This window comes from Helianthus annuus, chromosome 9 (genome assembly GCF_002127325.2).
Source record: "Helianthus annuus cultivar XRQ/B chromosome 9, HanXRQr2.0-SUNRISE, whole genome shotgun sequence".
Lineage (NCBI taxonomy): Eukaryota > Viridiplantae > Streptophyta > Magnoliopsida > Asterales > Asteraceae > Helianthus > Helianthus annuus.
The window spans coordinates 147595220-147617622 of record NC_035441.2 but is presented as its reverse complement, the minus strand read 5'-3'; the positions used below and the strand labels follow the sequence as shown (position 1 = coordinate 147617622).

Sequence of the window (22403 nt, the reverse complement as noted above, 5' to 3'; positions counted from 1 at the left end):
GTTGTCAACATGGATCCCGAAACAAATCAACAAGAGACCATGTTGAATTTACAACTCCTAGAGGAAGCCCGAGATCAAGCGGCAATACAAGAAGCCAAGTACAAACAGAAGATGGAAGCCTACTACAACAAAAAGGTTAAGAATGAACGATTCAAACCAGGAGATCTAGTCCTCAGAAACAACGAAGCTAGCAAAAAGGAAAATCAAGGGAAGCTGGGCCCAAAATGGGAAGGTCCATATACTATCCTCGAAGCACACAAGGGCGGATCCTACAAGCTAGCAGACTCGGAAGGCAAAAGGCTTCCAAGACATTGGAACGGAAAAACCCTGAGAAAATTCTATGTTTAGACAGAAAAGTTTGGTTTGTATCGAAATGAAAACCTTTTGTAAAAAGCAGGTACTGCTTGAATGAATGAAGTTGATTTATCAAACTTGTCTTTCTATCCTAATATCAGGTTGAGAACCTAGCAAAAAACTCCATGGCAAGGGCCATGTAAGGGGATGAGCTCCCAGGCCATATCGCTCAATAGGTTCAAGGGTTGAATGAACCTATATAAGGGGTGAGTTCCTAAATCAATACAACTCCATGAGACTTATTAAGCAAAAGCAATGATGTCTCATAGACAGGTTTGAACAGCCTACACCAATCGTTCCTTAAGTCTTAGAAATACAATCAACAAATAGGCTTACAAAATCAAGTAAATCACAAAGAAATAATGAAAAGGATAGATACTACATCTTCTTGTTCATAAACACTAAGGCTAAGTGTCTGCAGCACTGAACCCTTTAAAGTGTAAAAAACAAAAGACAAAGTAAAGTCAACAAAAGACAAGGCTAAGAAAGAATGATAATTGACAAAGGGAAAATAAGCAGGCCCATTAATAAAACATGCAAACCAAACCAAAAGCTATCAAGGCTTCAAGCCACCCAGATAATAAGCTCGAAACGTTGAAGGCTTCAACCCAAAAGCAGCTAACCAAAAGGCTTGAAGGGTTGAAAGCCTACTGAACAAATCAAGCAAAGCAAGTAAACAAACATAACACAAGTAACATAATAACCATCATATCATAACTAGGAAGGTCATAAGAGACCTTCAGAAAAGAGTTAAAGCAAGTTCTAGTAACTTGCAAGAGAAACTATTGTTCAAATGGCCATACAGGCCCAACAAACCACCAACAGGACCCTTAAGGGTTCCTGAAAACCTAATATTGTTTAAAACATTACAGACATAAAGTGTTTTGCTAAGAAAGCTACGAATAAATGTCAGATGGCAGAAGGCTTGGAACCTTCAGTTTTGGACTTCTTGGCTTTCTTAGACTTCTTGGCCTTAGCGCCATCACCACCACCAACCGCGGAGGCCTCTAAACCAACATCCTTTGAAGCATCAGGCAGACTGGAAAGGGTATCATCACTATCCCCGGAATAAGATCTCTTCTTTGAAAGGGAGCCCAAAACCTCAGCACACACCTTTTCATTCAGACCCTCAGGTTTCATATCCTGTAAAACAGATAAAGGCTTACCAAAGCAAGAAGAAACCTGATGAACATAGGGATAAGTTAGCCTCTCCATTTGTTCAACTGAGCTCTTGAATACATCAGAAGAATCCGGGCGAAATAAGGGAGACTTTTCCAGAGCATGCCCAGCTTCATGCAGTTTATAACCAGCAACAAGACCTTGGTGTTTTCCCAAGTTGAGCAACTTTGTATACACTTAACCAAGAGCAGAATTAAACTCAGTAGAGTGAAGTAGGTAAGTGACAACCTGTTGAAAGCCCTGCTCAATCAACCACTGGTTATCGCTAGTGGCACGAGACACTGAAGCCTTCAAGCTCTTTTTCTCCTCATCAAAGGCTTTCTGGGCAACAGACAAAGCCTCCCTGTCCGCCTTTAGCTTCAACCGATCAGCCTCGAAATTCTTCTTAAAATCAGTCATTTCAATTTCATGCTGCCTGGATAAGCCTTCAACCTTCTTAGACCAAGCCTCCTCCCTCTCAGCAAAGCCGCTTATCTCCTTTCTCATTGACGCCATTGAAGACTTCATTTTATCTTTCTATTTGGAAAAGTCTTCATACTCTCGCATCCTTTGGCGAAAACGAGCAACCCCCTGAGGAAGCATGGCTGCAAGGTTGCAAGTACTAAGAATCATCCGGGATAGCATCACATCATCGTCCATCTCAGAGATAGTCTTGTGAACCGAAGGAGGAGCAATATGACTAAGGGCCTCTTCACAGACAGAAGCATCTTTAAAGCTATCATCAACCTTCACCGACCAGCTTGGCACATAAACGGCATCAGGATTCAACCCTTCAACGTCCATACTCGAAGAACCTTGAACAAGTGTAGCAGCAACCTTTCTGGCCGAATCCTTTTTGTCACGAACAACCAACTTCCCTTCCCTTTCGGAACCCGCCTCAACACCTTGGTCCTCAGACTCTTCAATATCATCACTCAAATCCACCGGTTCAGTAGAGGTGGATTGAGGAGCAGCTTTCAAAAGACGAATAGATCGTCGAGTTGAAGCCTTGGGAGCAAGAGGCTTAGAGAAACCTTTCACAGTCGACACACTAACATACCCACCACCCTCAAACCTTTGCTCAGCAGTCCTAACAACAACATTCTCACCCGGAACAGATGGAGCATCCTCAAACACAACGTCCGAAGTATCATCACTCTTGATGAAATCCAAGGCAGACATAACTGCAAAAAACAAACGGATAAAACATGAGACAAAAATTTGAAAAGATAAAAGAAAAAAGAAAACAAAAATGCATACCCGTGCCATCTCTCATCAGAACCGGATCCCGGTCAGCTTTTTCCCACAACTTACTAACCCCTAATAGAACCAGCAAATGCTCAGGAAAGGGACGAACCCTCGCAGGGCATTTACGAATACATTGCAGAAAAGCATCGTTTAAATCAGACTCAAGGGGTTCCGGTTCATTGAGAACAGCATCCGGGTGACGCCACACAGTTTTAAACGGAACAATAGTGTCTGAAACCCAGAAAAAACGATTCTTCCAAGTTCCAAGCGTGGTAACCATCGATGAAATAAGGCCAGAATCAACCTTAGATGCTTCAAAGGTAAACCAATCACCATTCTTGGCGAGTCGGAAAAAGCGACGGAAGGGATCATATCCGAGGGCACGGCACAAAACCTCGAAGTGTAAAACCCTAGCCATGCCCTTCGGATGAATCTGACCAAAGGAAACCCGATAATACTCTAACAAATTCAAAACAAATAGAGAAAACGGATAGCAAAGGTTGGAAAATTCAAAGTGACGGCAATAAAGGGCGATGGAACCAGCCGGACATTTATCAATTGAAGCATCACACGCAGGAGCAATAGGTGTAAATTCAGTCCCAATGCCATAATCTTTACAAAACAACTCTACTTCCTCTTGGGTTAACCGGGAAAAGGATCTTGCTAAATCCTTAAGGGCACCCATTTTTGCAAGAAAATTATGAAACAAAAGTAAAGCAAAGGATGAACAAACACTAACCTCGAAAGAAAGGGGAGAGATTTGCAGAAAACACTTGATGCAAAATGAAACGGCAGTAAAAGAAAATATAAAATGAGTTAATATAGGGGCAAAAAAGTAATTAAAGTCTTCTGCAAAACCGCCACCCTATCTACTGCCATACGTCAATCAAATCAACTGTCAATCATTTAAAATTCAAATTCAAATATTAACTGCCTTCAGCCTTTCAACCCATCAAGCAACGAACCATTGAAACCTTCAAGCAATAACACACATGCATAAAAGTCAGAAGTCTTTGAGTATACTACCCAAAAGCCTCTGACTTGGGGGGCTGATGACGGGGGTAGCCCAAGACTAAATAAAGTGACTAAACATGCAAGTGCTTAAAGGGTTAAACGGTTCAATTGTTGAAAAGCTGTGAAATGGGAAAAGCGAGGAGGGAACAGTAATCAATCACATCCGAGCTCGCTTCACCAACCCACGCTCGCAAAAGCAAAGCAGGTCTGCACCATACATGCTATTATCCAGGGGACAAAAGCCTTCAACCCCAAAAGGGGAAACCCTCCACTGCAAATAGGTTCTACTAGTCTTGTACATACTATTTGAGGAGATGTCTTCCCCTATAAGAAGACAGCTCATTCACCTCAAAAGACATTCTTCGATCAGTTGAGATTCCCTCATTTCTGGTCATTCGTGGAGTACTTGCCCACTCTCAAGTTACTTCTTATCACATCCACCACACACATTCTGTTTGCTTTCACTCCTGGATTCGAGCACGTCTCGGAGAAAGAACTCTCAGCAAACAACAATTACATACTAGTGAACCTCCTTCCACGTTTTGCAAACGTGGGGGGACCCCGCGACCTGCGTTAGGCAAGGTTGAACCATTCAACCTCTTTGCCTAACCAACTCAGCTACCATCTTTGGTCTCGTGTTCGTTGCATCAAGAAGGGGTAACATGCTTTAGATTGCATATGCTACGTGTCGACAGCCTTTTATCCTTTTCTTCGGTGAGAATTTTGAGCCTGTAGAGTGATAGAATGATTTACATATTAAATTCATTTGTTGACAGCAGGCCGCATGTTATTCTGTGTTAGAACTTGTATGATTTGATGCATGCTGAGACTGTGGTTTCATACGTGCACGTAAATGATAAAGGCGTTAGGATATCCCGTAAACCGTTTGTTTGTTTTGTGTTTACCTAACTATTACCCTTAGTAGCCCTGTTGAGCCTATTTACCCTTTCGTTTGTCCACCTAATGTGAATTGTTTGATACCGACCGTGAACGACAAATTATGAATAAAAAACAAAGAAAAAAAAAGTGTTTTGAATATCGTTTATGTCTTGGGTAGAAACCAACCCGAATGTGCTAGTCATTATGTTTTGCAATAAGTTGTCACGGTTTGGTCATTTGTTCGTTCGCCACATAAAAAAAATATAAATTTAAGCCAAAAATTCCTACCCTTAGCCTAAGCCCAAAACCGAAAGTACTTTTGATATGTGTCGTGTTATATGATACAGTGGAGGTGTGATTGTCATTCAAGCCTATGATTACAGAATTTCATGTTTGGTTTTGAGTGCTATAATTACTAGCACATTACACGCTAGTTCAGTTGTTAAACCGAGAGGAGAGTTTATTGTGAGGGGAGTGTAGCATGTGTATAATCCTAAGCATGTTAGTTCTGAATAAACAAGTCTTAAGTTTTAGAAATTGCATCAATTGCTTGTCGGACTGTCAATCTTGATTGTGTCAGTCTATGGAATGGGTATGACTTGGGACTTAAACGGTTGCATTGGTTTAGGGATTTAGAGGTGTTGTTACTATGGTGAGTAATTCCGTAACGGTTTGCTTGAGGACAAGCAAAGGGTAAGTGTGGGGATGTGATGTGAGGGTGTTTAATCGTATTTTAAAGTGTTTAATTATGAGGCTTTACATGATTATGTGTATGGAAACAGTTTACTTTGGGTTGATTTTGATTTGCATGTACTCGGAGCATAACGGATGGCTTTTGGAGCTTGACGGAAGGTTTTCGGGAAGCATTATGGAGTATTGGAAGCATACACACAAGTTGGAAGGCCAAAATATGAAAAACGGGAAGTTCGGTAGCAATCGGCGCCACTAGGTGCTGATTTCAGCGCACCACAGAAGGAAAGTATAGTTTGGCGCACTAGGTGCTGTTTTTGGCGCACTAGGCGCTGAACCCATATCTGACTTGCGAATTTCTTGTTTTTCCACCATATTTAAGCACAAACATTCCCCAAACGTAATTATCATTAACCCTAGCCGTTTTCCACTTCCCAAGGACGAATTTTGGAGTTCCCAACCTCAACCCAATCATCAATCTTGCAATTCCTCATCAAGATTGAAGATCAAATCAAGAACATGAGCGGCTAAACCACCCGTGATCATCTTCGGGACTAGGGTTTGTGTTAGGAACCGGGTTGACTTAGTTTTACAAACTTTTGGATTGAGATTTGACTAATCCTTGGGTTAGTTTATCTTTATTGTTTATTTGTTTTTGATTAAACATTGTTGGATTATCATTTGCATACTTGTTCATCAATTATTTGGTTTTGTCATCAACAATTGGGATTAAATTCTAAGTTGTCATTGTCTTCAACCTTTAACCATTGAACTTGTTCATGTTTATGAAATCTAGGATTGGTAATTGTCTGGGTTACTATTCAGTTGCATCAATCTTTCGGTTTCGATCGTGGATCATTGCAATCAAATATATTATCTGTTAATTATTTATCAAAACAAGTAGTTAGCAAATCATGTCTATGTGATTTCCAATTGGTAGTAATTAGGTTACCCGTGTTTCTACACAACCTGAAAACCCGGAGATTGGTCCCTCTTCTCATAATTGTTTACAAATCTAATTTATTTTTTTTTCACAATCATTCTAAAAACTGCAAAAAGCAATTAGTTTAGACGTAGATGGTAATTAAAGCAACGAAGTTTCATACTTTCCACTGATTCCCCGTGGATTCGACACCCTACTTGCCCTTTACTAGTAAAAGGTGAATAGGACACTTTTAACTTTACTTTTGACCGACCTTACGACATCGATCAACGGTAGGTTGACAGGTGCAGGTTATGTCTGGCGGCGAGCTTGATACGCATTGTATAGGCCTATACGATGCGTATCAAGGCACTAATTTTTTGAAGTTTATTTTTTGTTGTGTTGTGTCGAATGCGAACCCGAGAAATGTATTCTCTGGATCACACGTGGGAGAAACTAGGCAGGACTAGACCCCTGAAGTTGTCATTTGATAATCACATGTGCCAATCACACGTGCCAATTCATTTGATAAAATACGTGGGATACAAGACCAGTACCCTTGTCGTTCCGTATTTTCTCCTTTTCTAATTCTCGAAGAATCTCGTAGCGTATTCTCTGTTTCTCTAAATCGTCTGTAAAAATTATGTTTCTTTAATATGACACGTGATAAAAGCGCTTCTTTAGACAATCTGGGATTATATTCCGTTTTATGACACATGATACGGCACGCTTACCTTAATCACATCTTCCATGGAGTGACACATCCGACAATAGGGCCCACGGATCTTATGCCCACCCGAGACCGACCTCTGGATCACACGTGGGAAAAAAGACCAGCACCCTTGTCGTTCCGTATTTTCTCCTTTTCTAATTCTCGAAGAATCTCGTAACGTATTCTTTGTTTCTCTAAATCGTCTGTAAAATTATGTTTCTCTAATATGACACATGACAAAAGCGATTCTTTAGAAAATCTGGGATTATGTTCCGTTTTATGACACATGATACGGCACGCTTACCTTAATCACATCTTCCATGGAGTCATAGATCCGACAATAGGGCCCACGGATCTTATGCCCACCCGAGACCGACCTCTAGATCACACGTAGGAGAAAAGACCAGCACCCTTGTCGTTCCGTATTTTCTCCTTTTTTAATTCTCGAAGAATCTCGTAACATATTCTCTGTTTCTCTAACGTCTGTAAAATTATTAAAAAAAAACAAACTAGTGGTTTCTGTAACCAATTGGGAACCACATATTTGCTTCAAGATTTACGTCTGATGTCCAAGTTTGAACGCATTTGACTTCATCTGCGGCAGTCCAATGACTTTCTTCCCACGTGTCAGTATGACTTTCTTCCCACGTGTCTGCACCGTGATCTTCATATTCTTTATGTCTTGGACTGCCGCAGATGAAGTCAAATGTGATCAAACTTGGACATCAGACGTAAATCTTGAAGCAAATATGTGGTTCCCAATTTGCGGAACATAATCCCAGATTGTCTAGAGAAGCGCTTTTATCATGTGTCATATGGTAACAATATTATGTTGTTCCAAGATCAATTCCAATTGTAGTTTTTTCAACTCTCATGTTCCAAATGCAGCTAATGAAACCGGAATTGTTATCTCGGTTGTTCAGTACTTTCGTGATAAATACATTGTTCATCTTCGTTATCCTTTGTTTTCTGCAATTCAAGCAGGCACGAATGCTAAACGTACTGTTATTACATCCGAGACGATTCAAGTGAGTCCTATGAAGCAAGTGTCGGCCTATTAAATTGAGAGGAATCATTGCATTGCATCCATGTTGAAAAACAGAATCGATAAATTTAGGGAAAATGGGGTTGAAAGATGATAACCCAACAGTGGAGGATCTCATTCTACAACTTTGATAAATTCAGGGGTATTCTCAAATAATGTTTCCTAGATGTTTGAAGACCGACAAATGTCCAAAGTGCTGCTTCTTCGTTCGCATAACGGAAAGCTACCGCGTGACAGAAAGCTACATTGCAAAATTAAAAAACTTAAATCGACACCCTCAATACGCATCGTATAGGCCTATACGATGCGTATTACTTTTTTTTTTGTAAAGGGACCTTGTCAGCCTTTGGCAGAAATAGAAGTTTGAACCCACCTCAATACACATCGTATAGGCCTATACGATGCGTATTGAGGGTGTCGATTTAATCCCCCAAGGTGTGCCAATAATACGACCCTTTTTTTATAACTTGTGAAATATAATATTCCGTTAAAAATGTTTGTTTTTATCTATGTTTTGATATAAATTTAATTCGAAACTAAGTTGGGTTAACGCTCACAAGGTTCACCGTCTACGTATTCAACACATGTCTAAACATACTTTCTAAGAAATATGTAAGAACTTCTTACTAACGACACTTGTATTTTTATTCGTCCAGGTAACGATGAATTCTCTGCAAAGAAAAAACACTCATGCTACCTACACTTAACATTTTTTGTAACTCCCAACTTTATGTTTATGTTTGCACAACCTTTATGTGATTAAGTCAGATACTATTGTAAACAATAGAGTAAATTACAAAAATCGTCCTCTATGTATGCTTACTTATTGCAAACTGTGTCATTTGTCTTTAATAAGTACAAAAACCGTACTCGATGTTTGCAAACTCTTGCACATTATGTCCTTTAGCCCTAACTCAGTTAGTTTTTATGGTTAAATATGACCAAATGGACACACATAGGGGTACTTTAGTCATTTTACCTTAAATATTAAAATAAATAATCATCTCCAACACCCACTTGCCACCACACCCCACCTGCAACCACCAACACCACCATCCACCAACACCCACCTGCCACTACACCCCACCTGCAACCACCAACACCACCACCCACCTGCCACCACACCTTACCTCCACTATCACCACCACTGCACAAACCCAACCACCGCACCTCCACCATCACCATTGCACCTCCAGCACTGTCAGCACCTCCAGCACCGCACCTCCACTCCCGTTGCACAACCCCCACCAACGACGACCGGAAAATCAAGAAGCCAACACTGCTCCCTAACACACCACAATCCAAATTCAAACCCTACTATACATTTAAGCTACTAACCCCAAACAAACTTACCTGATGTACGGTAGGGTCGATGGTTTGCAGCAGATCTGAAACAACTTTCTCCGATCTTCAAACACGTTTCCGGCAAACTGTTCCGCATCCCCAATCTGCACTCACTCCACCTTTATTCCCTTTATTCCCTTTTCTGTTCCGCATCCCCAATCTGCACTCACTCCACCTTCATCTCCAAACCCTAAAACCTTCTATTTCATCTTCTCAATCGGTTTCCGATCTTCCATATGGCTACCTCCACCACCTTCTCTTTCATCTTCTCAGGTGGTGGTGGTGGTCGGGTGACAGAGTTCGGGTGACGGTGGCCGGATGGTGGTTCTGGAGAGGAGAACAACGAGGACATGGTGAGTAAAGTGGGGGTTGTCGATGGTGGCAGTTCTAGAGTGGTGGTAGTGGCGGTGCTAGATTGGTGGTGGGATCAGGAGGTTAGAGAGAGGGTGAGAAAGAGAAAGTTAAGAGAGAGAAAGAAAATCAGTTACGAGAGAGGATTTAATTTATTTTTTTATATATGTTTAATTATTTATAAACAAGGTATTGTTTGGGATAGAATCCACTTGGGATATCTTAACGTTAAATCAATAGCGCATGTGTGGAATGCAGGGTCCCGTCAGGGTTGCCGGGCACAAGACTAAGTTAACAAATTATGTTTTTTTATTAATATTGCGGAAGGGCTCTCTTTAGGGTCACACAACCATCAACCCTTTAGAAAGTTTATTATATTAAACCAACACTAGGTCGGGCTATAGTTGTAACATCAGTAAAAAAACTGGATCATAAAACCCGACTTGTTTGTAAAACGAATTCTAGAACCCGACCCATTTTTGTAACCTGATCCGTTTTCATATTCCATGTAATATTATTATTTAGTGTTCAAGCAATAAAATGTTTCAGATTTTATGTTTTGATCATACATGTTATTATGTCTGGTGATTTATAGTCTCATACATGTTTTATACAAGTTTCTAAATTCATTTCCATATATCGTAAAGCAACCATCCATCTCTCAAGGTGTAAGACTTAGGTTTTTCCTTAACTTGATCAAAAACTTTGGAGACTTCATGAACACACCTAACACTCATATCTTGACCTTCTTATCATCCAAACTTCACTATACACATTCCCTAAGATAGTACATTGTGTTTTGGATGGTTTAGATGTAAATGATAGCAAGCAAGAAGCTCTACATGTTGCGTTCTTAGATTTGGTATAAGATGACTTTCGGGTGACTTTGTTGCCAACTTTTCTTCATCCTTGGGCTATCATTATGGACCATTCAAAGCTCCATTCAAAGCTCCAAGATATACTTGGTATAGTAAGGAGCAAGTGGGTTCAAATGGTGCATAAAACCGAGCCTAAGCGTAGTGGGAATCACACACACAAGTTTGAGAATGTAACCATCAACCCGCATCAAGATCCAAAGTTTAAACTAAATTCTTGACACCATGAATGTTGTATTACTTTCTTCCTTATGATAATACTGTGAAAATAGTGAACGTAGAGAAAAGCTACGCGCGAAATGGAGTTGTAACGAAGCGGGAATCACGAAAACAAGTTTGGTGCGCGAACCCCCTTTTACACTTGTCTCACATCACCCCAAAACAAATTTATGCTCCCTTTCACACCTATAAATATCCTTGTTTGGTTCCTGATTGCTTGAAACACCTAGTTTAAGTATAAATAAGTTGAATAACCAAATTTTGGTGGTTCCACAAGTGTAATACCCCTTTGGGTGTTGTGCGTAGTAGTTCTTTTACGCTCTCGACGAGGAGGTGCCGCCCTTCAAGCTCTTCTTGTTTGGTTAAGGAGCATTAGGCTCATTTAGGTGGTCTTTGCTAAGGATAATCCTTAGAACGCCGAACATTTCCAAGGCTCGTCTTTTGGATGACCTAGCTTTGCAAAGACACGTCATTAGGACGTGTAGCCTTGCTTAGGCTCGCCTTTAGTCTTGGTGTAGCCTTTTAGAGGCTCGTTAGGCCCAACGAGTCCAACCTATCATGTCCGTTCATTTAGCTATGCCTAGCATAATGTTTAATCACGCTTGTCATTCGGATCGTTCACTTGAGCTGATGTCTGATCACATACGTTCAAACCTAGGGCATCTAACTTGATATAGTTATTGATCTTGATTCCTTTCCATCATACTAGTTTGCTCGAGCATTAATGAGGTGAGTAATCTTAGCTCTTTTTTACTTTATCTTTGGGGTGTATCATGATGCCTGCATTTACAAATTTACTTATACTACTAAACATGCCAAATCAATTATTCATTTAAGCGTTCATTTGTGTATTGTGTAGTGTTGTGTTATGTAGAGTCGTATTGTGGTTATTGATGTGTTGTGAAGTGTTGCGTTGCGTTGTGGTTATTCAATTCTTGTATGTAATAAATAAATCATTCATTGTGAATTCACGGCCGACCTTTCCTCATGACTATGGGATGTTGGTATCGTCTCACATTTTCCAGAGGTTGACATTTCCTCGTGACTATGAGATGTTGGTATCACCACCATTTAGTCGAGCCCTTGTGGGTTCGGGACACAAGCTTTATTTATTGTTGGATGTTCATTCCTTGATGTATATGATTACACATGATTTGCATGTTATTTTTCAAAATATTTTACAGTAATTCAACACCAACTACTTGTAGTTGACTTTTTATATTGCACATGATACAGTTTACAAATTCTGATACAGCTTGGAGGATTTGAAGTAACATAGGATCGCTATGGACTTAGTCTAACAAGTGAATCATTTATCAAATGTGTAATTTTATTATGTTTGCTATGAAAATTACTTGTATGTGTGACATTGAAATTTTAATTTGAATTAATAAATTATTACAACTTAATCAATATCATGAGCTATGAACAATCTAGGCGCCCCAATCGACAATCCGCTTCGGGTTGAGTTCTCACAATAGATATCTTACTACTCATCCTTATATAACATCTCTATCTCGCATACTCAACACTCCACGGTCCCAGCAAAAGATCCATTGCAATGGATAACACGAGTTAGCGATGCTACTGACCTAACGATAACAATCGGTCTGTTAAAGCTTGCTTTACCTTGTCGAATCAGTTATTCTCTTAATGATGCTGACTCGTCTTTATTCAACAGGGGGTGATGTAATAATAGAGGTATGTATAAATACGTATTATCTCTAACGTGAGTTCACCAACGTGAGGTGATGTAATAATAGAGGTGTGTATAAAGACGTACGTGTTATATCAAGCCCTACCGGGTGTTGACTTAACAACAAGGTATGTTGATCCTTTTCCTATCATTGATTACTACCTTTTTATTTCCCCCTTGAGTCATTTCTTTTCTTTTATTTTATGTATTCTTATTAAAACTCAACTTTTGGACTTGGCTAGACGTTAACGACGACTCGGTACTATAACTTGTGTATCCTTGGACGACTTTGATATTTTACCATCACTATATTACGTCAACGATGGGTGCACTTGCCCAACGTGAGTTGTAGTGTGATAGTATTATATCGTGTTTTTATAAATATTAAAACTTAAACTAGTGCATAAAACAACCTAAAATAACCATCATTCTATAAGCACACCCGACCACGTCAAAGTCCATTCGTATAAACAAAAGTATAGCTTACTCCTGTATCGACGAGCACTATTGTGGGTTTTCAGTTTGACTATGCTAATGAGTCATCATATTGTCTAATGCACTACTTCATCGTGTCATTGATGATGTATAAATCAACAAAGTATATTCCATCACCTACAATAAGTCATTGACAACTCGTGCATATTGTTGATCTCACAAACAGTAATGGTCTATGCATTTCGATTCTTTGAGCACTTTGATTCGGTGATGGTTTATATGATCCAGTGAAGCTTACTACCAATCTTGAAACTTGCCATCCATTTTTTTGTAGCTTATCAGTTTTCACTTTAAATCATCGCATCCACTTCGTTTCATAAGACTTGAAAAACAACTTTTTAAGTCTTGCATGAGTTATATGAATTTCGTTCTAACCGCCTTTAACTGTTCAATAGGTGATTGATGTTTCAACATCATTGATCCTTTTGTTTGGGGATCTAACCAAATCTTTTGACATGCACCTGCTTTCTTCGCTCCTTGTAGAGGTTCTTCATACGACGATTCTCTTCTTTATGAGCAACATCTTCAACTTCGCATCTATTTTCTTTCTTGGCTTGGTCGCCATACCTAACAAGTCAGTCTGCTTTGATACTAATTGTCATGAAGTTGCCTCTTACACTTTCCGTACGACTTTAGATGTGTTTTAAGATCAATCTTTCATCTGATAATGACAACGATTCTCAAGGACCATAGCTTAGATGAATCTTGGAGACGGTGAGGGCATTTGTAAATACCTCACATGACTAAGTGGCCTTATATGTGGTTGAAACATTGATTTCACATGTTACTTAAACTTTAACTCGAGGTATATATATATAGTTAAATGTTCTTCTACGCTGTTCAAAAATATAATTATTCATTACAGGGGAGGTTCACTTGAGAAAAAAATTTAATTGAGAAGAAAAAGAACAAATTGTACAATTGTAAAGTATTAAGTAGTTTTCTTTATCTCATTAATTACTATCTTTAACTAATTAATTAGTCATAAAGACTATGATCATCTACACTAAATTTATTTGCCTACACACATAAAAAATTATGCTACACATTTCGAAATTTATCCTACACATATTTTAATTTATCATACACTATTCGTAATTTATCCTACACTCTAATTTTTTTTGTTTTTTGAAAAAAATATATATTTTGAAAATAAGTTATAAATCTAATATAATTAGCTATTAAAGAGAAAGACTAGAAATTAATGATCTATGTAAATTTACAAATACACCCTTTCATTAAAATTAAATACAAATATTAAATGAAGTAAAATGAATCATTCTTGTTAGTTGAAATTTCTTCTTATAAATTTTTTTTTTCTCATTTAAACCCTCAAACTTATTCATTACTAGGTTATCATACTTTGTTTAAGAAACTATCCAAATACATATTATCATACTTTGTTTAAGAAACTAGCCAAATACATATGTGATACAAACACTCAATTTTTTACCTAAATATTGATTAGTTATTCAAATCTCATATACATTTATGCAATTGTATAAACTAACTTTATTACACGTTTTCAAAATGTATGAAGATTATGGTATGATTAAAACTAATCGATCAGCAAGAGATTAACAAGTGTGAAGACATTTTTCGGCGAGTGGAAGCATTCAAAGGATCGACAACATGGAAGAATGTAATTAAGGCTATTATAATGATAACGATGTGGCAAATATGGAAATCGAGGAATTCGCTTGAATTTAATGATTGCAATCTATCTGTATGGAACACGGTGAAGAAATAACGGAGAATTCGTTTATGTGGATCAAGGAAAGATCAAAGATAGCAAGTCTCTTTTGAGAGAGATGAAATGATTTTAATGTTAGAGATGTCATAATTTAATTGTTTGTTTCGTTCTCATTTTTGTTTTTTGTATTTGTACCTTGGGGTTTTTCCAGCTCCGCTTGCCCTTTTTTCTATAATCATAGAATCTTTGCCGTTAATTTTTTTTTCAAACTTCAAGCTTTGCAATGCATTCAGAGATGCCACGTGGCAAGCTAAGTTTTGCAAAAATGGTGACTGGACATAATAATAAGAGTAAATTACTTTTTGAGTCCATCTGTTTTAGAGGTTTTAACCACTTGAATTCAAAATCAAAAAGTATAATGGCTTGAGTCCCTAACCACTCATTTTATAACGTTTTGAGTCCAATTTGTAACACCTGTATTTTTTATTTTGCACTCAAGTGTTTAAAACCATTAAAACACAAAGACTCAAAACCTTATAAAATGAACGATTAGCAACTCTCTGAATGTTAAAAATTTTTATTTTAAACTTAAATAGTTAAAATCACCAAAATATAAGAACTTGAAAAGTAACTTACTCTGATAATAAGACCACCCGTAGTGGGGCGTTTTTAAAAAAAAAATTCAAAAAAAAACGCCGGATAACGCCCCCCACCCCATTACACCCGGCGTTTCCGGGCGTTTTTTTTTTGGAAAATTTTGTTGCCGGCGTTTTCTTTAAAATGCTTAATTTGGTTTGTTGATTGGTTGACTGGCCAATCACATAAATGCTAGTGTCTGACATGGTTGAAAATGGTACCCACAGGCCAATCACTTTTGAGCTGTAACTTTAGACAACTTTATTTAAAACTTTTTTTTTTCATTGAAAATGATACGGGCGTTATTGGAATAATGTCCCACTACACCACTTTATGCTATAGTACCTCATGCTGACTGAAATGACACGTGTCGAATAATGCCCCATAGGGGCATTATAACAATTTACCACTACACATGCTGGATACTAAAAGACTCATCTACCCTTGCCTTTTCTGCCCCGACGAAACAAACACCCGCCAAAATCATCCATGAAAATCCCCTGATTCAATTTCTCTCCATACACAAAAATCAAAAACTTCATCCATCCTAATCCTAATGGAGAAGGAGAATTCACCGGAGAATTGCAACGTCAAGGTAGCGTTGCATATCCGCCCTCTCCTCCGCCACGAGCGCCAGAACGGCGGCCAAGAATGTTTGGACGTCGTTCCAGGATCGGCTCAGGTATATGACGTTTCGTTGTTTACATATAGCATGTTATCGGAATTATGGATCTAATGCGTAACTGAAAATTAATAGCGTTGATCTCCAGCTTTCCTTCTGCCTCTCTTAATTACGCCAATATGTCCAATAGATAGTGGTTTTGGATTCATTATTTTGTGTATATTGTTGAGGATAATATCATCCAATTGTACACGATTTATGAGGAGGTGCATTGTGTTTGGCTGGAAGTAAATAATTTCATTGGATACATAAAACACATAGTTGTAAACCAAAAATATTGAATTCTTTAGACGATTGCGTTGCCTAGACTTGTTTAGCATTCCATGAAAATTAGTTATTTAGCTGTGTTAGATTCTTTGTGGTGTGTTTTATACGGGATTATTTTGACCCTATGCTGTCAAGCATCCTAGGTGCCTGAAGGCGTATAGGCTTGGTCAGAGCCTAGGCGACAGGCGCTTAAGAAGCCAGGGCTTTTTTAAGCTAGGCACATAGTATAAAATATCATTTTAGGGGTTTTAGACGTGTTTTAGGCTTCTTAAGTGTTACTTCTTGCCTGTTTTGCTAAGTGCAGGTGCTAATGGGCTCACATTCTTTTATATTTGACCATGTATATGGAGGAGGAGGGTCTCCATCAAACAATATGTTTGAAGAGTGCGCTGTTCCTCTCTTAGATGCGTTGTTTCAAGGATACAATGGTACAATTATCGCGTATGGTCAGGTAATTTTATTCGGATAAACTCTCTAGCAAGACACCTGTTTTTTATTTTTTATTTTTGTGATATTGTGTTATAAGTTGACTTAACGATTGTATGCAGACAGGTTCAGGCAAGACCTACACCATGGGCACTAACCCAAAAGAAACTTCCCACAGAGGACTTATTTTTCAAATTATGGACACAATATTTAGCAAGATCGAGGCATTGAAACATCAGTTTGAATTCCAATTGCACGTTTCCTTCATTGAGGTTACTTTCTTAATTTCTTTTCTTATAATGACCAATAAATACCTAGACATTTTTATATATCTAAGTGGTGTTATGTTCTTACGACCGAAGTTGTTGTTGGGGTTTTATCTTTACAATTGGTTTTAATTAGAGGGTTTGAATTTTAAGATTCTAAAAGAAGAAGTGAGGGACTTGCTGGATTCAGTCATTATCGAAAGACTAGAAACCAGTGACGGAAATCCCGAGAATGCAATTCCCGGAAAGCATCCGTTACAAATTCGCAAAGCACCAGACGGAGCTGTAAACTTAGGATCAAATGAAGTTAGTGTTAGCACACAGAAAGATATGGCAGCTTGCCTTGAACAAGGATGTTCGAATCGCTCCGTAGCATCAACAGATATGAACAATCAATCAAGGTGACCATTATCTTAACAAAATAGTAGACATTCATATGATCTCTAAAATAGCAATGGATTAAATTTCATGTTTGACATGTTTGTAACAGCCGTTCTCACGCAATCTTCACCATACATTTAGAGCAGAAGGATAAAAACACAGGCGGAACCGATTCACGCGAACTTATGGGCGAGGAATACCGCTGTGCAAAGTTACATTTGGTAGACCTTGCTGGATCTGAGAGAGCTAAGCGAGCAGGTTCAGAAGGGGTTCGTTTGAAAGAAGGTTAGTGCACGTGTTATTAATAATGTACCATCAAGTTTCAGCTAATCACATTGGGCCTCTCATTAATGACTATAGCAGTTCTCTCGTTTGGTTTTACTTCTTATGGACAGGTATTCAAATCAATAAGGGGCTTCTTGCACTTGGTAATGTCATAAGTGCACTCGGAGATGACAAGAAACGGAAAGATGGAGTGCATATCCCTTATCGGGACAGTAAACTTACTCGCCTATTGCAGGCTTCACTCGGTGGGAATTGCAAAACCGTTATGATAGGTATCTTTCTAACTGTAGCATAAATAGTTATCAGAAAACTGTTAAGTATAATGACTCTGCTTATGGATCTGTTGGCTTGTGCTTTTTATATTACTGAGTGGCATTTACTTTTTAGCTTGTGTCAGCCCTGCTGATTATAACGCTGAGGAAACTCTTAATACTCTCAAGTATGCTAATCGCGCTCGCAACATTCAAAATAAAGCTTCTGTAAGTTTGTTTTAGTGTCTTTTTTTGGGTTAGGCATGCAAAATTTTGTTGTTCACGTGCTTGATGGAATATAATTTCCATATTTGGCAGGTTCAAAAAGAAGTATTTCCTGCTGACACGCACAAATTGAGGCAGCAATTAAGATTGTTGCAGGCAGAACTTGCTCACAGAAAGGAAGCTGAACTTGTTGAATTGCAGGTATTCTGTAACGATTTTTTAACATATTTTGTGGTTACCACTTGTCATAAAAATAAGTACCTTATGGTTTGTGCTACTATCTTGTAGGATCTTAAAAGAAAAGTTGACTCTCTAGAAGATACCAACTCAGAACTTCTTGAAAAGATTAATGGATATCACAGAAAATGTGCTGTTGTGGAGGCTGCCAACTCAGAACTTCTTGAAAAGATTAATGGATATCAGAGAAAATGTGCCGTTGTGGAGGCTGCCAACTCAGAACTTCTTCAAAAGATTCATGAATATCGCAGCAAATCTGTTGTTGTAGATCCTCGTGACACAGATTCTCACGTACGTTCAGTTATACTTTTCTTTGACAATCAACTTATGACCTCTTGACAGCATGAGTGACTACGCAATCATCCCACCCACCTCATACTTCACTAGTAGCTTTTGCTATGAGTGAGATTTTACTCATACGTTTGTTTGTTTACATAGTAAATCAGACAACAATGATTTGATCAATAATAAATGCAAAAGTTATTTTTGATTTTCTGTTCAATATAAATCAAAAAAATGTAAAGAAGACTATTATAGTCTAGAGTTTTTTTTTTTTTTTTGAAACACTTAGTAGTTTGTATATAGATGCTTAGATTATTAAAAATTAAGCATTTTAAAAGAAACCATAAATTATTTGCTATATTTAAGTCCAAATAATGAAATTAACTACATCGTTGTTAATGAAAGAAAGTACATAAATAACACATTTTCTTAGTGTTATACTTTAAAAGACATAAGTTTTAAATTCGCTTCACGCCGGTTGATTAACGGGTTGATTTTTATTTCATATACATAAGATTCATGTCATTTGACTCACAGAATTAATAGACCACTGTTTGCTTCGGTCTCAGGAAGATACAAGAGGCTCACAGTGCACAACCTCTCCTGAGGCGATCACTGAATCTGTTGCAAGTAAGTTTCCACTGACAGTCTACACAAACATGAATATTTTCACAGTAAATGCTCCTTTTCTTGCTCTAGCAATAACATATAGAGTATATTCGCTGTACTAATCCTACCTTTTCTTCTTGGGAATTAAGGCGGCGATGTTGCCGGCAACATTTTGAGAGAACCTGATAATACGATGATCAAAAAGGAGCAAGGAATTCAACAGAATACTTTGCCCAAAGAGTTGAATGATTTCAGACATTTGGAGCAGAATACAATTGATGTGGAAGCACTCGAGCGAAGATATGGGGAAATAATCAAATCACTTGAGCAAGACAAAAGATTACTGCAGCTAGAAAAAGATGGATTGCAACTAGAAAGAGACGGCTTACGAGATGAAATTGCACGTCTTGAGTCTCTCGGTGAGCCAATAACAAAGGAGAAAGCCATGAATGCAGAGAATCCTGAAGCAATTGAGGCAGGTGATTGTGATCCACAGTGTCATGCTTTCCTGGAGCTCTTTATAACCAACTGCTAAACTGTTTAAATTAAACTTATACACAGATTTCAGAACAGATTTCAGATTTGGAGAGAAAACACGAGCACGAGATTGAACTTCTAAAGCAGAAAAGCCAGGATGCAATAAATCGACTACAAGTTGAAGTACGTAGTATCAAGTCCCAAAAGGTAATTCCCGAACAGATCTCACATTTTCATGAAGAATACAGAATGTTTATAGAAGCTTTCTTTCTTTTTTTTTTTACTTGCAGGTACAGCTACAACAAAAGGTGAAACAGGAGGAGGAGCAATTTCGGCAATGGAAGACCAATCATGAGAAACAAATGATGCAGGTAATATCACTAACACCGTTTAACAGTGTTAGTAATTTAAGATTATATGTATGCAATATGTATCGCTGGCATCGGGACTTATTAAAAGTTTCAAACTAATTCTTTTTTTATATATTTTTAAGCAGGTAAAGAAAGAGAGCAGGAAGAGTGAAATTGAATTGCAGAAATTGAATGCTTTGTATCAACGCCAAACACAGGTAAGGATTTTACTTTTAAATGTACTTTCACAAATGAAGTTGTAAATGATGGTTAATTCGGATCAACTGTAGGTTTGTCAAAGGAAAGCAGAAGAAGCTGCAAGAGCTACCAAAAAGCTAAAAGAGTTGATGGAATCACGCAAGGTTGCCGCACGACGTGAAACTGTTGGTAAATAATTATCTCGATAAAACTTTTGTCCACAGCCTTTTCTTACTTGTAGTTAACTTCGTATTTCTCTTTTTTGTATTCCAGCTCAACCCCGGGGACAACCTCGATCCGGACAGGTAGCTGTAATTTGTAAACCTTCTTTTCCCGCTAATATATAGTCTCATTTAAGAGGGATGTTAATTGAATTCCATTTATAGATCAAAACTTTGAAGAGATGGGTTAATAATGAACTAGACAAAGTGATGCAAATGCATAAACTTCGTATGAACCATGAAAAACAAACTCAGAGGTATGCATGTAAGGTACCCTGCAGTTTTGTTCGGTTTTTTCATAGTTTCATACCCTCTTAAATCTCACGTAACGTTTTCTCTCATATATATCCAGTCATGCAAAACTTAAAGAGGAATTAAGCTGCCTGAAACAACAGGAAAAGCTTTCTTCTCAAGGCAAGGCTCCGAGGTATTTTACGTTTCTATTTAGCTTTTTATTTGAGATATTATGCACTGAATAACGGTGTTCAATATGGTTTTCGGTGTTGAAAGAGAGGCTTCATTATCACCAAATACAAGAGCAGTTAGGATTGTTTCACTTGAAAGCAGGGTAAAATCGTCTTCCGCTGCCCTTGCTGTGTTGTCTTCACAGATTTCAGAGGCTGGGAAAGGAGATAACGCCTCTGCTGCACGATGGAAGATGTTACACGCACTCGGAGATGCAAAGGATTTGCTTCAACACCTATTTGGTATTGCTATTGAAGCAAGGTAAAATAGGTTTTCAACTTTTCATAATTTCTCGAATTCTAGCGTTCATTGTCCTACAAAACTCAGATACTTTTTTGGTACTTTTGGGTCAGCAGACGCCGGTTGTTGGAAAAGGGATATGAAACCAAATCACAGTTTAGTGAATTTAACTTGCAACAAAATGATGACAGAGATGGTGGCTCAACACAAACACCATCTATCCAAAGCGCAAAAGTAAGTTCGCTAACAAAGAAAATGAAAGAAATCGAACAAAATGCAAGGGATAAAACTCCTTCAAAGAAATTAAAAGAAACAACCACCAAGGTAAGATTGTTTTTTTTTTTTTAATTGTGTTAAATTTAGGGCTAAACAATTTGAATTCCTCATTTTTTTTAATTATTGGATTGTGATAGCAGGGAAAGGCTCCAACTCCGTTAGATATTTTCGCAGATATGGGTATTGAATATCCTTTGCCATTCCCAGAATCAAGGCAACTTGACTCTGAAGCTGGAATCTGCAATAGGCCACTGCCAGTAGTTTTTAAACAAACACAAAAGGTGAGCCTTTTTTCCTCAAAACACGAGAACGGATTTTAAAGCCGTTAATCTTGTTTTGCTGATTGTTGGTTGGATTGGATGGTTCAGATGATACCAATGGCGCATGTGTCCATGAAAAAGTCACCACTTGGTGAACATATGGGAAAGATCTCCCGGTGGAAGCGAAGTCATGACGAATGGCTGATACAGTTCAAATGGAAGTGGCAGAAACCATGGAAGCTGTCAAGCCTGATCAGAGCCAGTGACCAGATTAGGAACAGTGATGTGACTTTAAAAGGGTCATGATTTGTCTCTCCGGCTTGGTCCAACCACATGATCATTTCACAACATCTATCTGGGTATAAAAATGAACGTATCGACTAATTGTACATTCTTTATCCTCGGTTATTATGATTTCCATCAGGCCACTATCCTTAAAAACAAGAAATGATGGTTGGGACATTCAGTCTTGTTTACTAAGAGGTGGAGAGCTAATTACATACAATTAAGCATACATATTATAGAACTAAAAGAGCGAGGCGGTGCAGCAAATTAGGATGACAAAAGAACCAAAAGGATTAGCTGCTAACTGTTTTGTAAAAGTTTTTTTTTTGTACAACATTCTCTGTAATCAGTAAATGCTCTTTCTCATCAGGTTAAACTTAGCAAAGTTT

General features: G+C 38.1%; 1 protein-coding gene across 2 annotated transcripts; it reads left to right on the top strand.

The window, feature by feature from the left end:
* The first annotated feature begins 15784 nt into the window (after positions 1–15784).
* On the top strand, positions 15785–22383 carry LOC110927289 (kinesin-like protein KIN-4A). Of its 2 annotated transcripts, none has more exons than XM_022170955.2 (22): positions 15785–16013; positions 16585–16731; positions 16829–16978; positions 17126–17373; positions 17463–17638; positions 17749–17910; positions 18026–18117; positions 18208–18315; positions 18403–18642; positions 19203–19263; positions 19392–19717; positions 19804–19926; positions 20010–20090; positions 20216–20287; positions 20360–20456; positions 20541–20572; positions 20654–20745; positions 20841–20915; positions 20999–21214; positions 21310–21517; positions 21610–21750; positions 21838–22383. In XM_022170955.2, the coding sequence occupies exons 1-22, from the start codon at positions 15888–15890 to the stop codon at positions 22033–22035; spliced, it is 3171 nt and encodes a 1056-aa protein (XP_022026647.1). In that variant the 5' UTR covers positions 15785–15887; the 3' UTR covers positions 22036–22383. The 2 variants fall into 2 exon arrangements, with proteins under 2 accessions (XP_022026647.1, XP_022026646.1); XM_022170954.2 differs by having other exon boundaries at positions 21607–21750.
* The last annotated feature ends 20 nt before the right edge of the window (positions 22384–22403 follow it).

Coding starts and splice junctions, on each gene's coding strand:
- LOC110927289 (XM_022170954.2), top strand. CDS start 15,888: ATGGAGAAGGAGAATTCACCGGAGAATTGCAACGTCAAGGTAGCGTTG. Junction 18,643..19,202: donor CTCGTGACACAGATTCTCAC/GTACGTTCAGTT, acceptor CTTCGGTCTCAG/GAAGATACAAGAGGCTCACA. Junction 20,916..20,998: donor TCTCAAGGCAAGGCTCCGAG/GTATTTTACGTT, acceptor CGGTGTTGAAAG/AGAGGCTTCATTATCACCAA.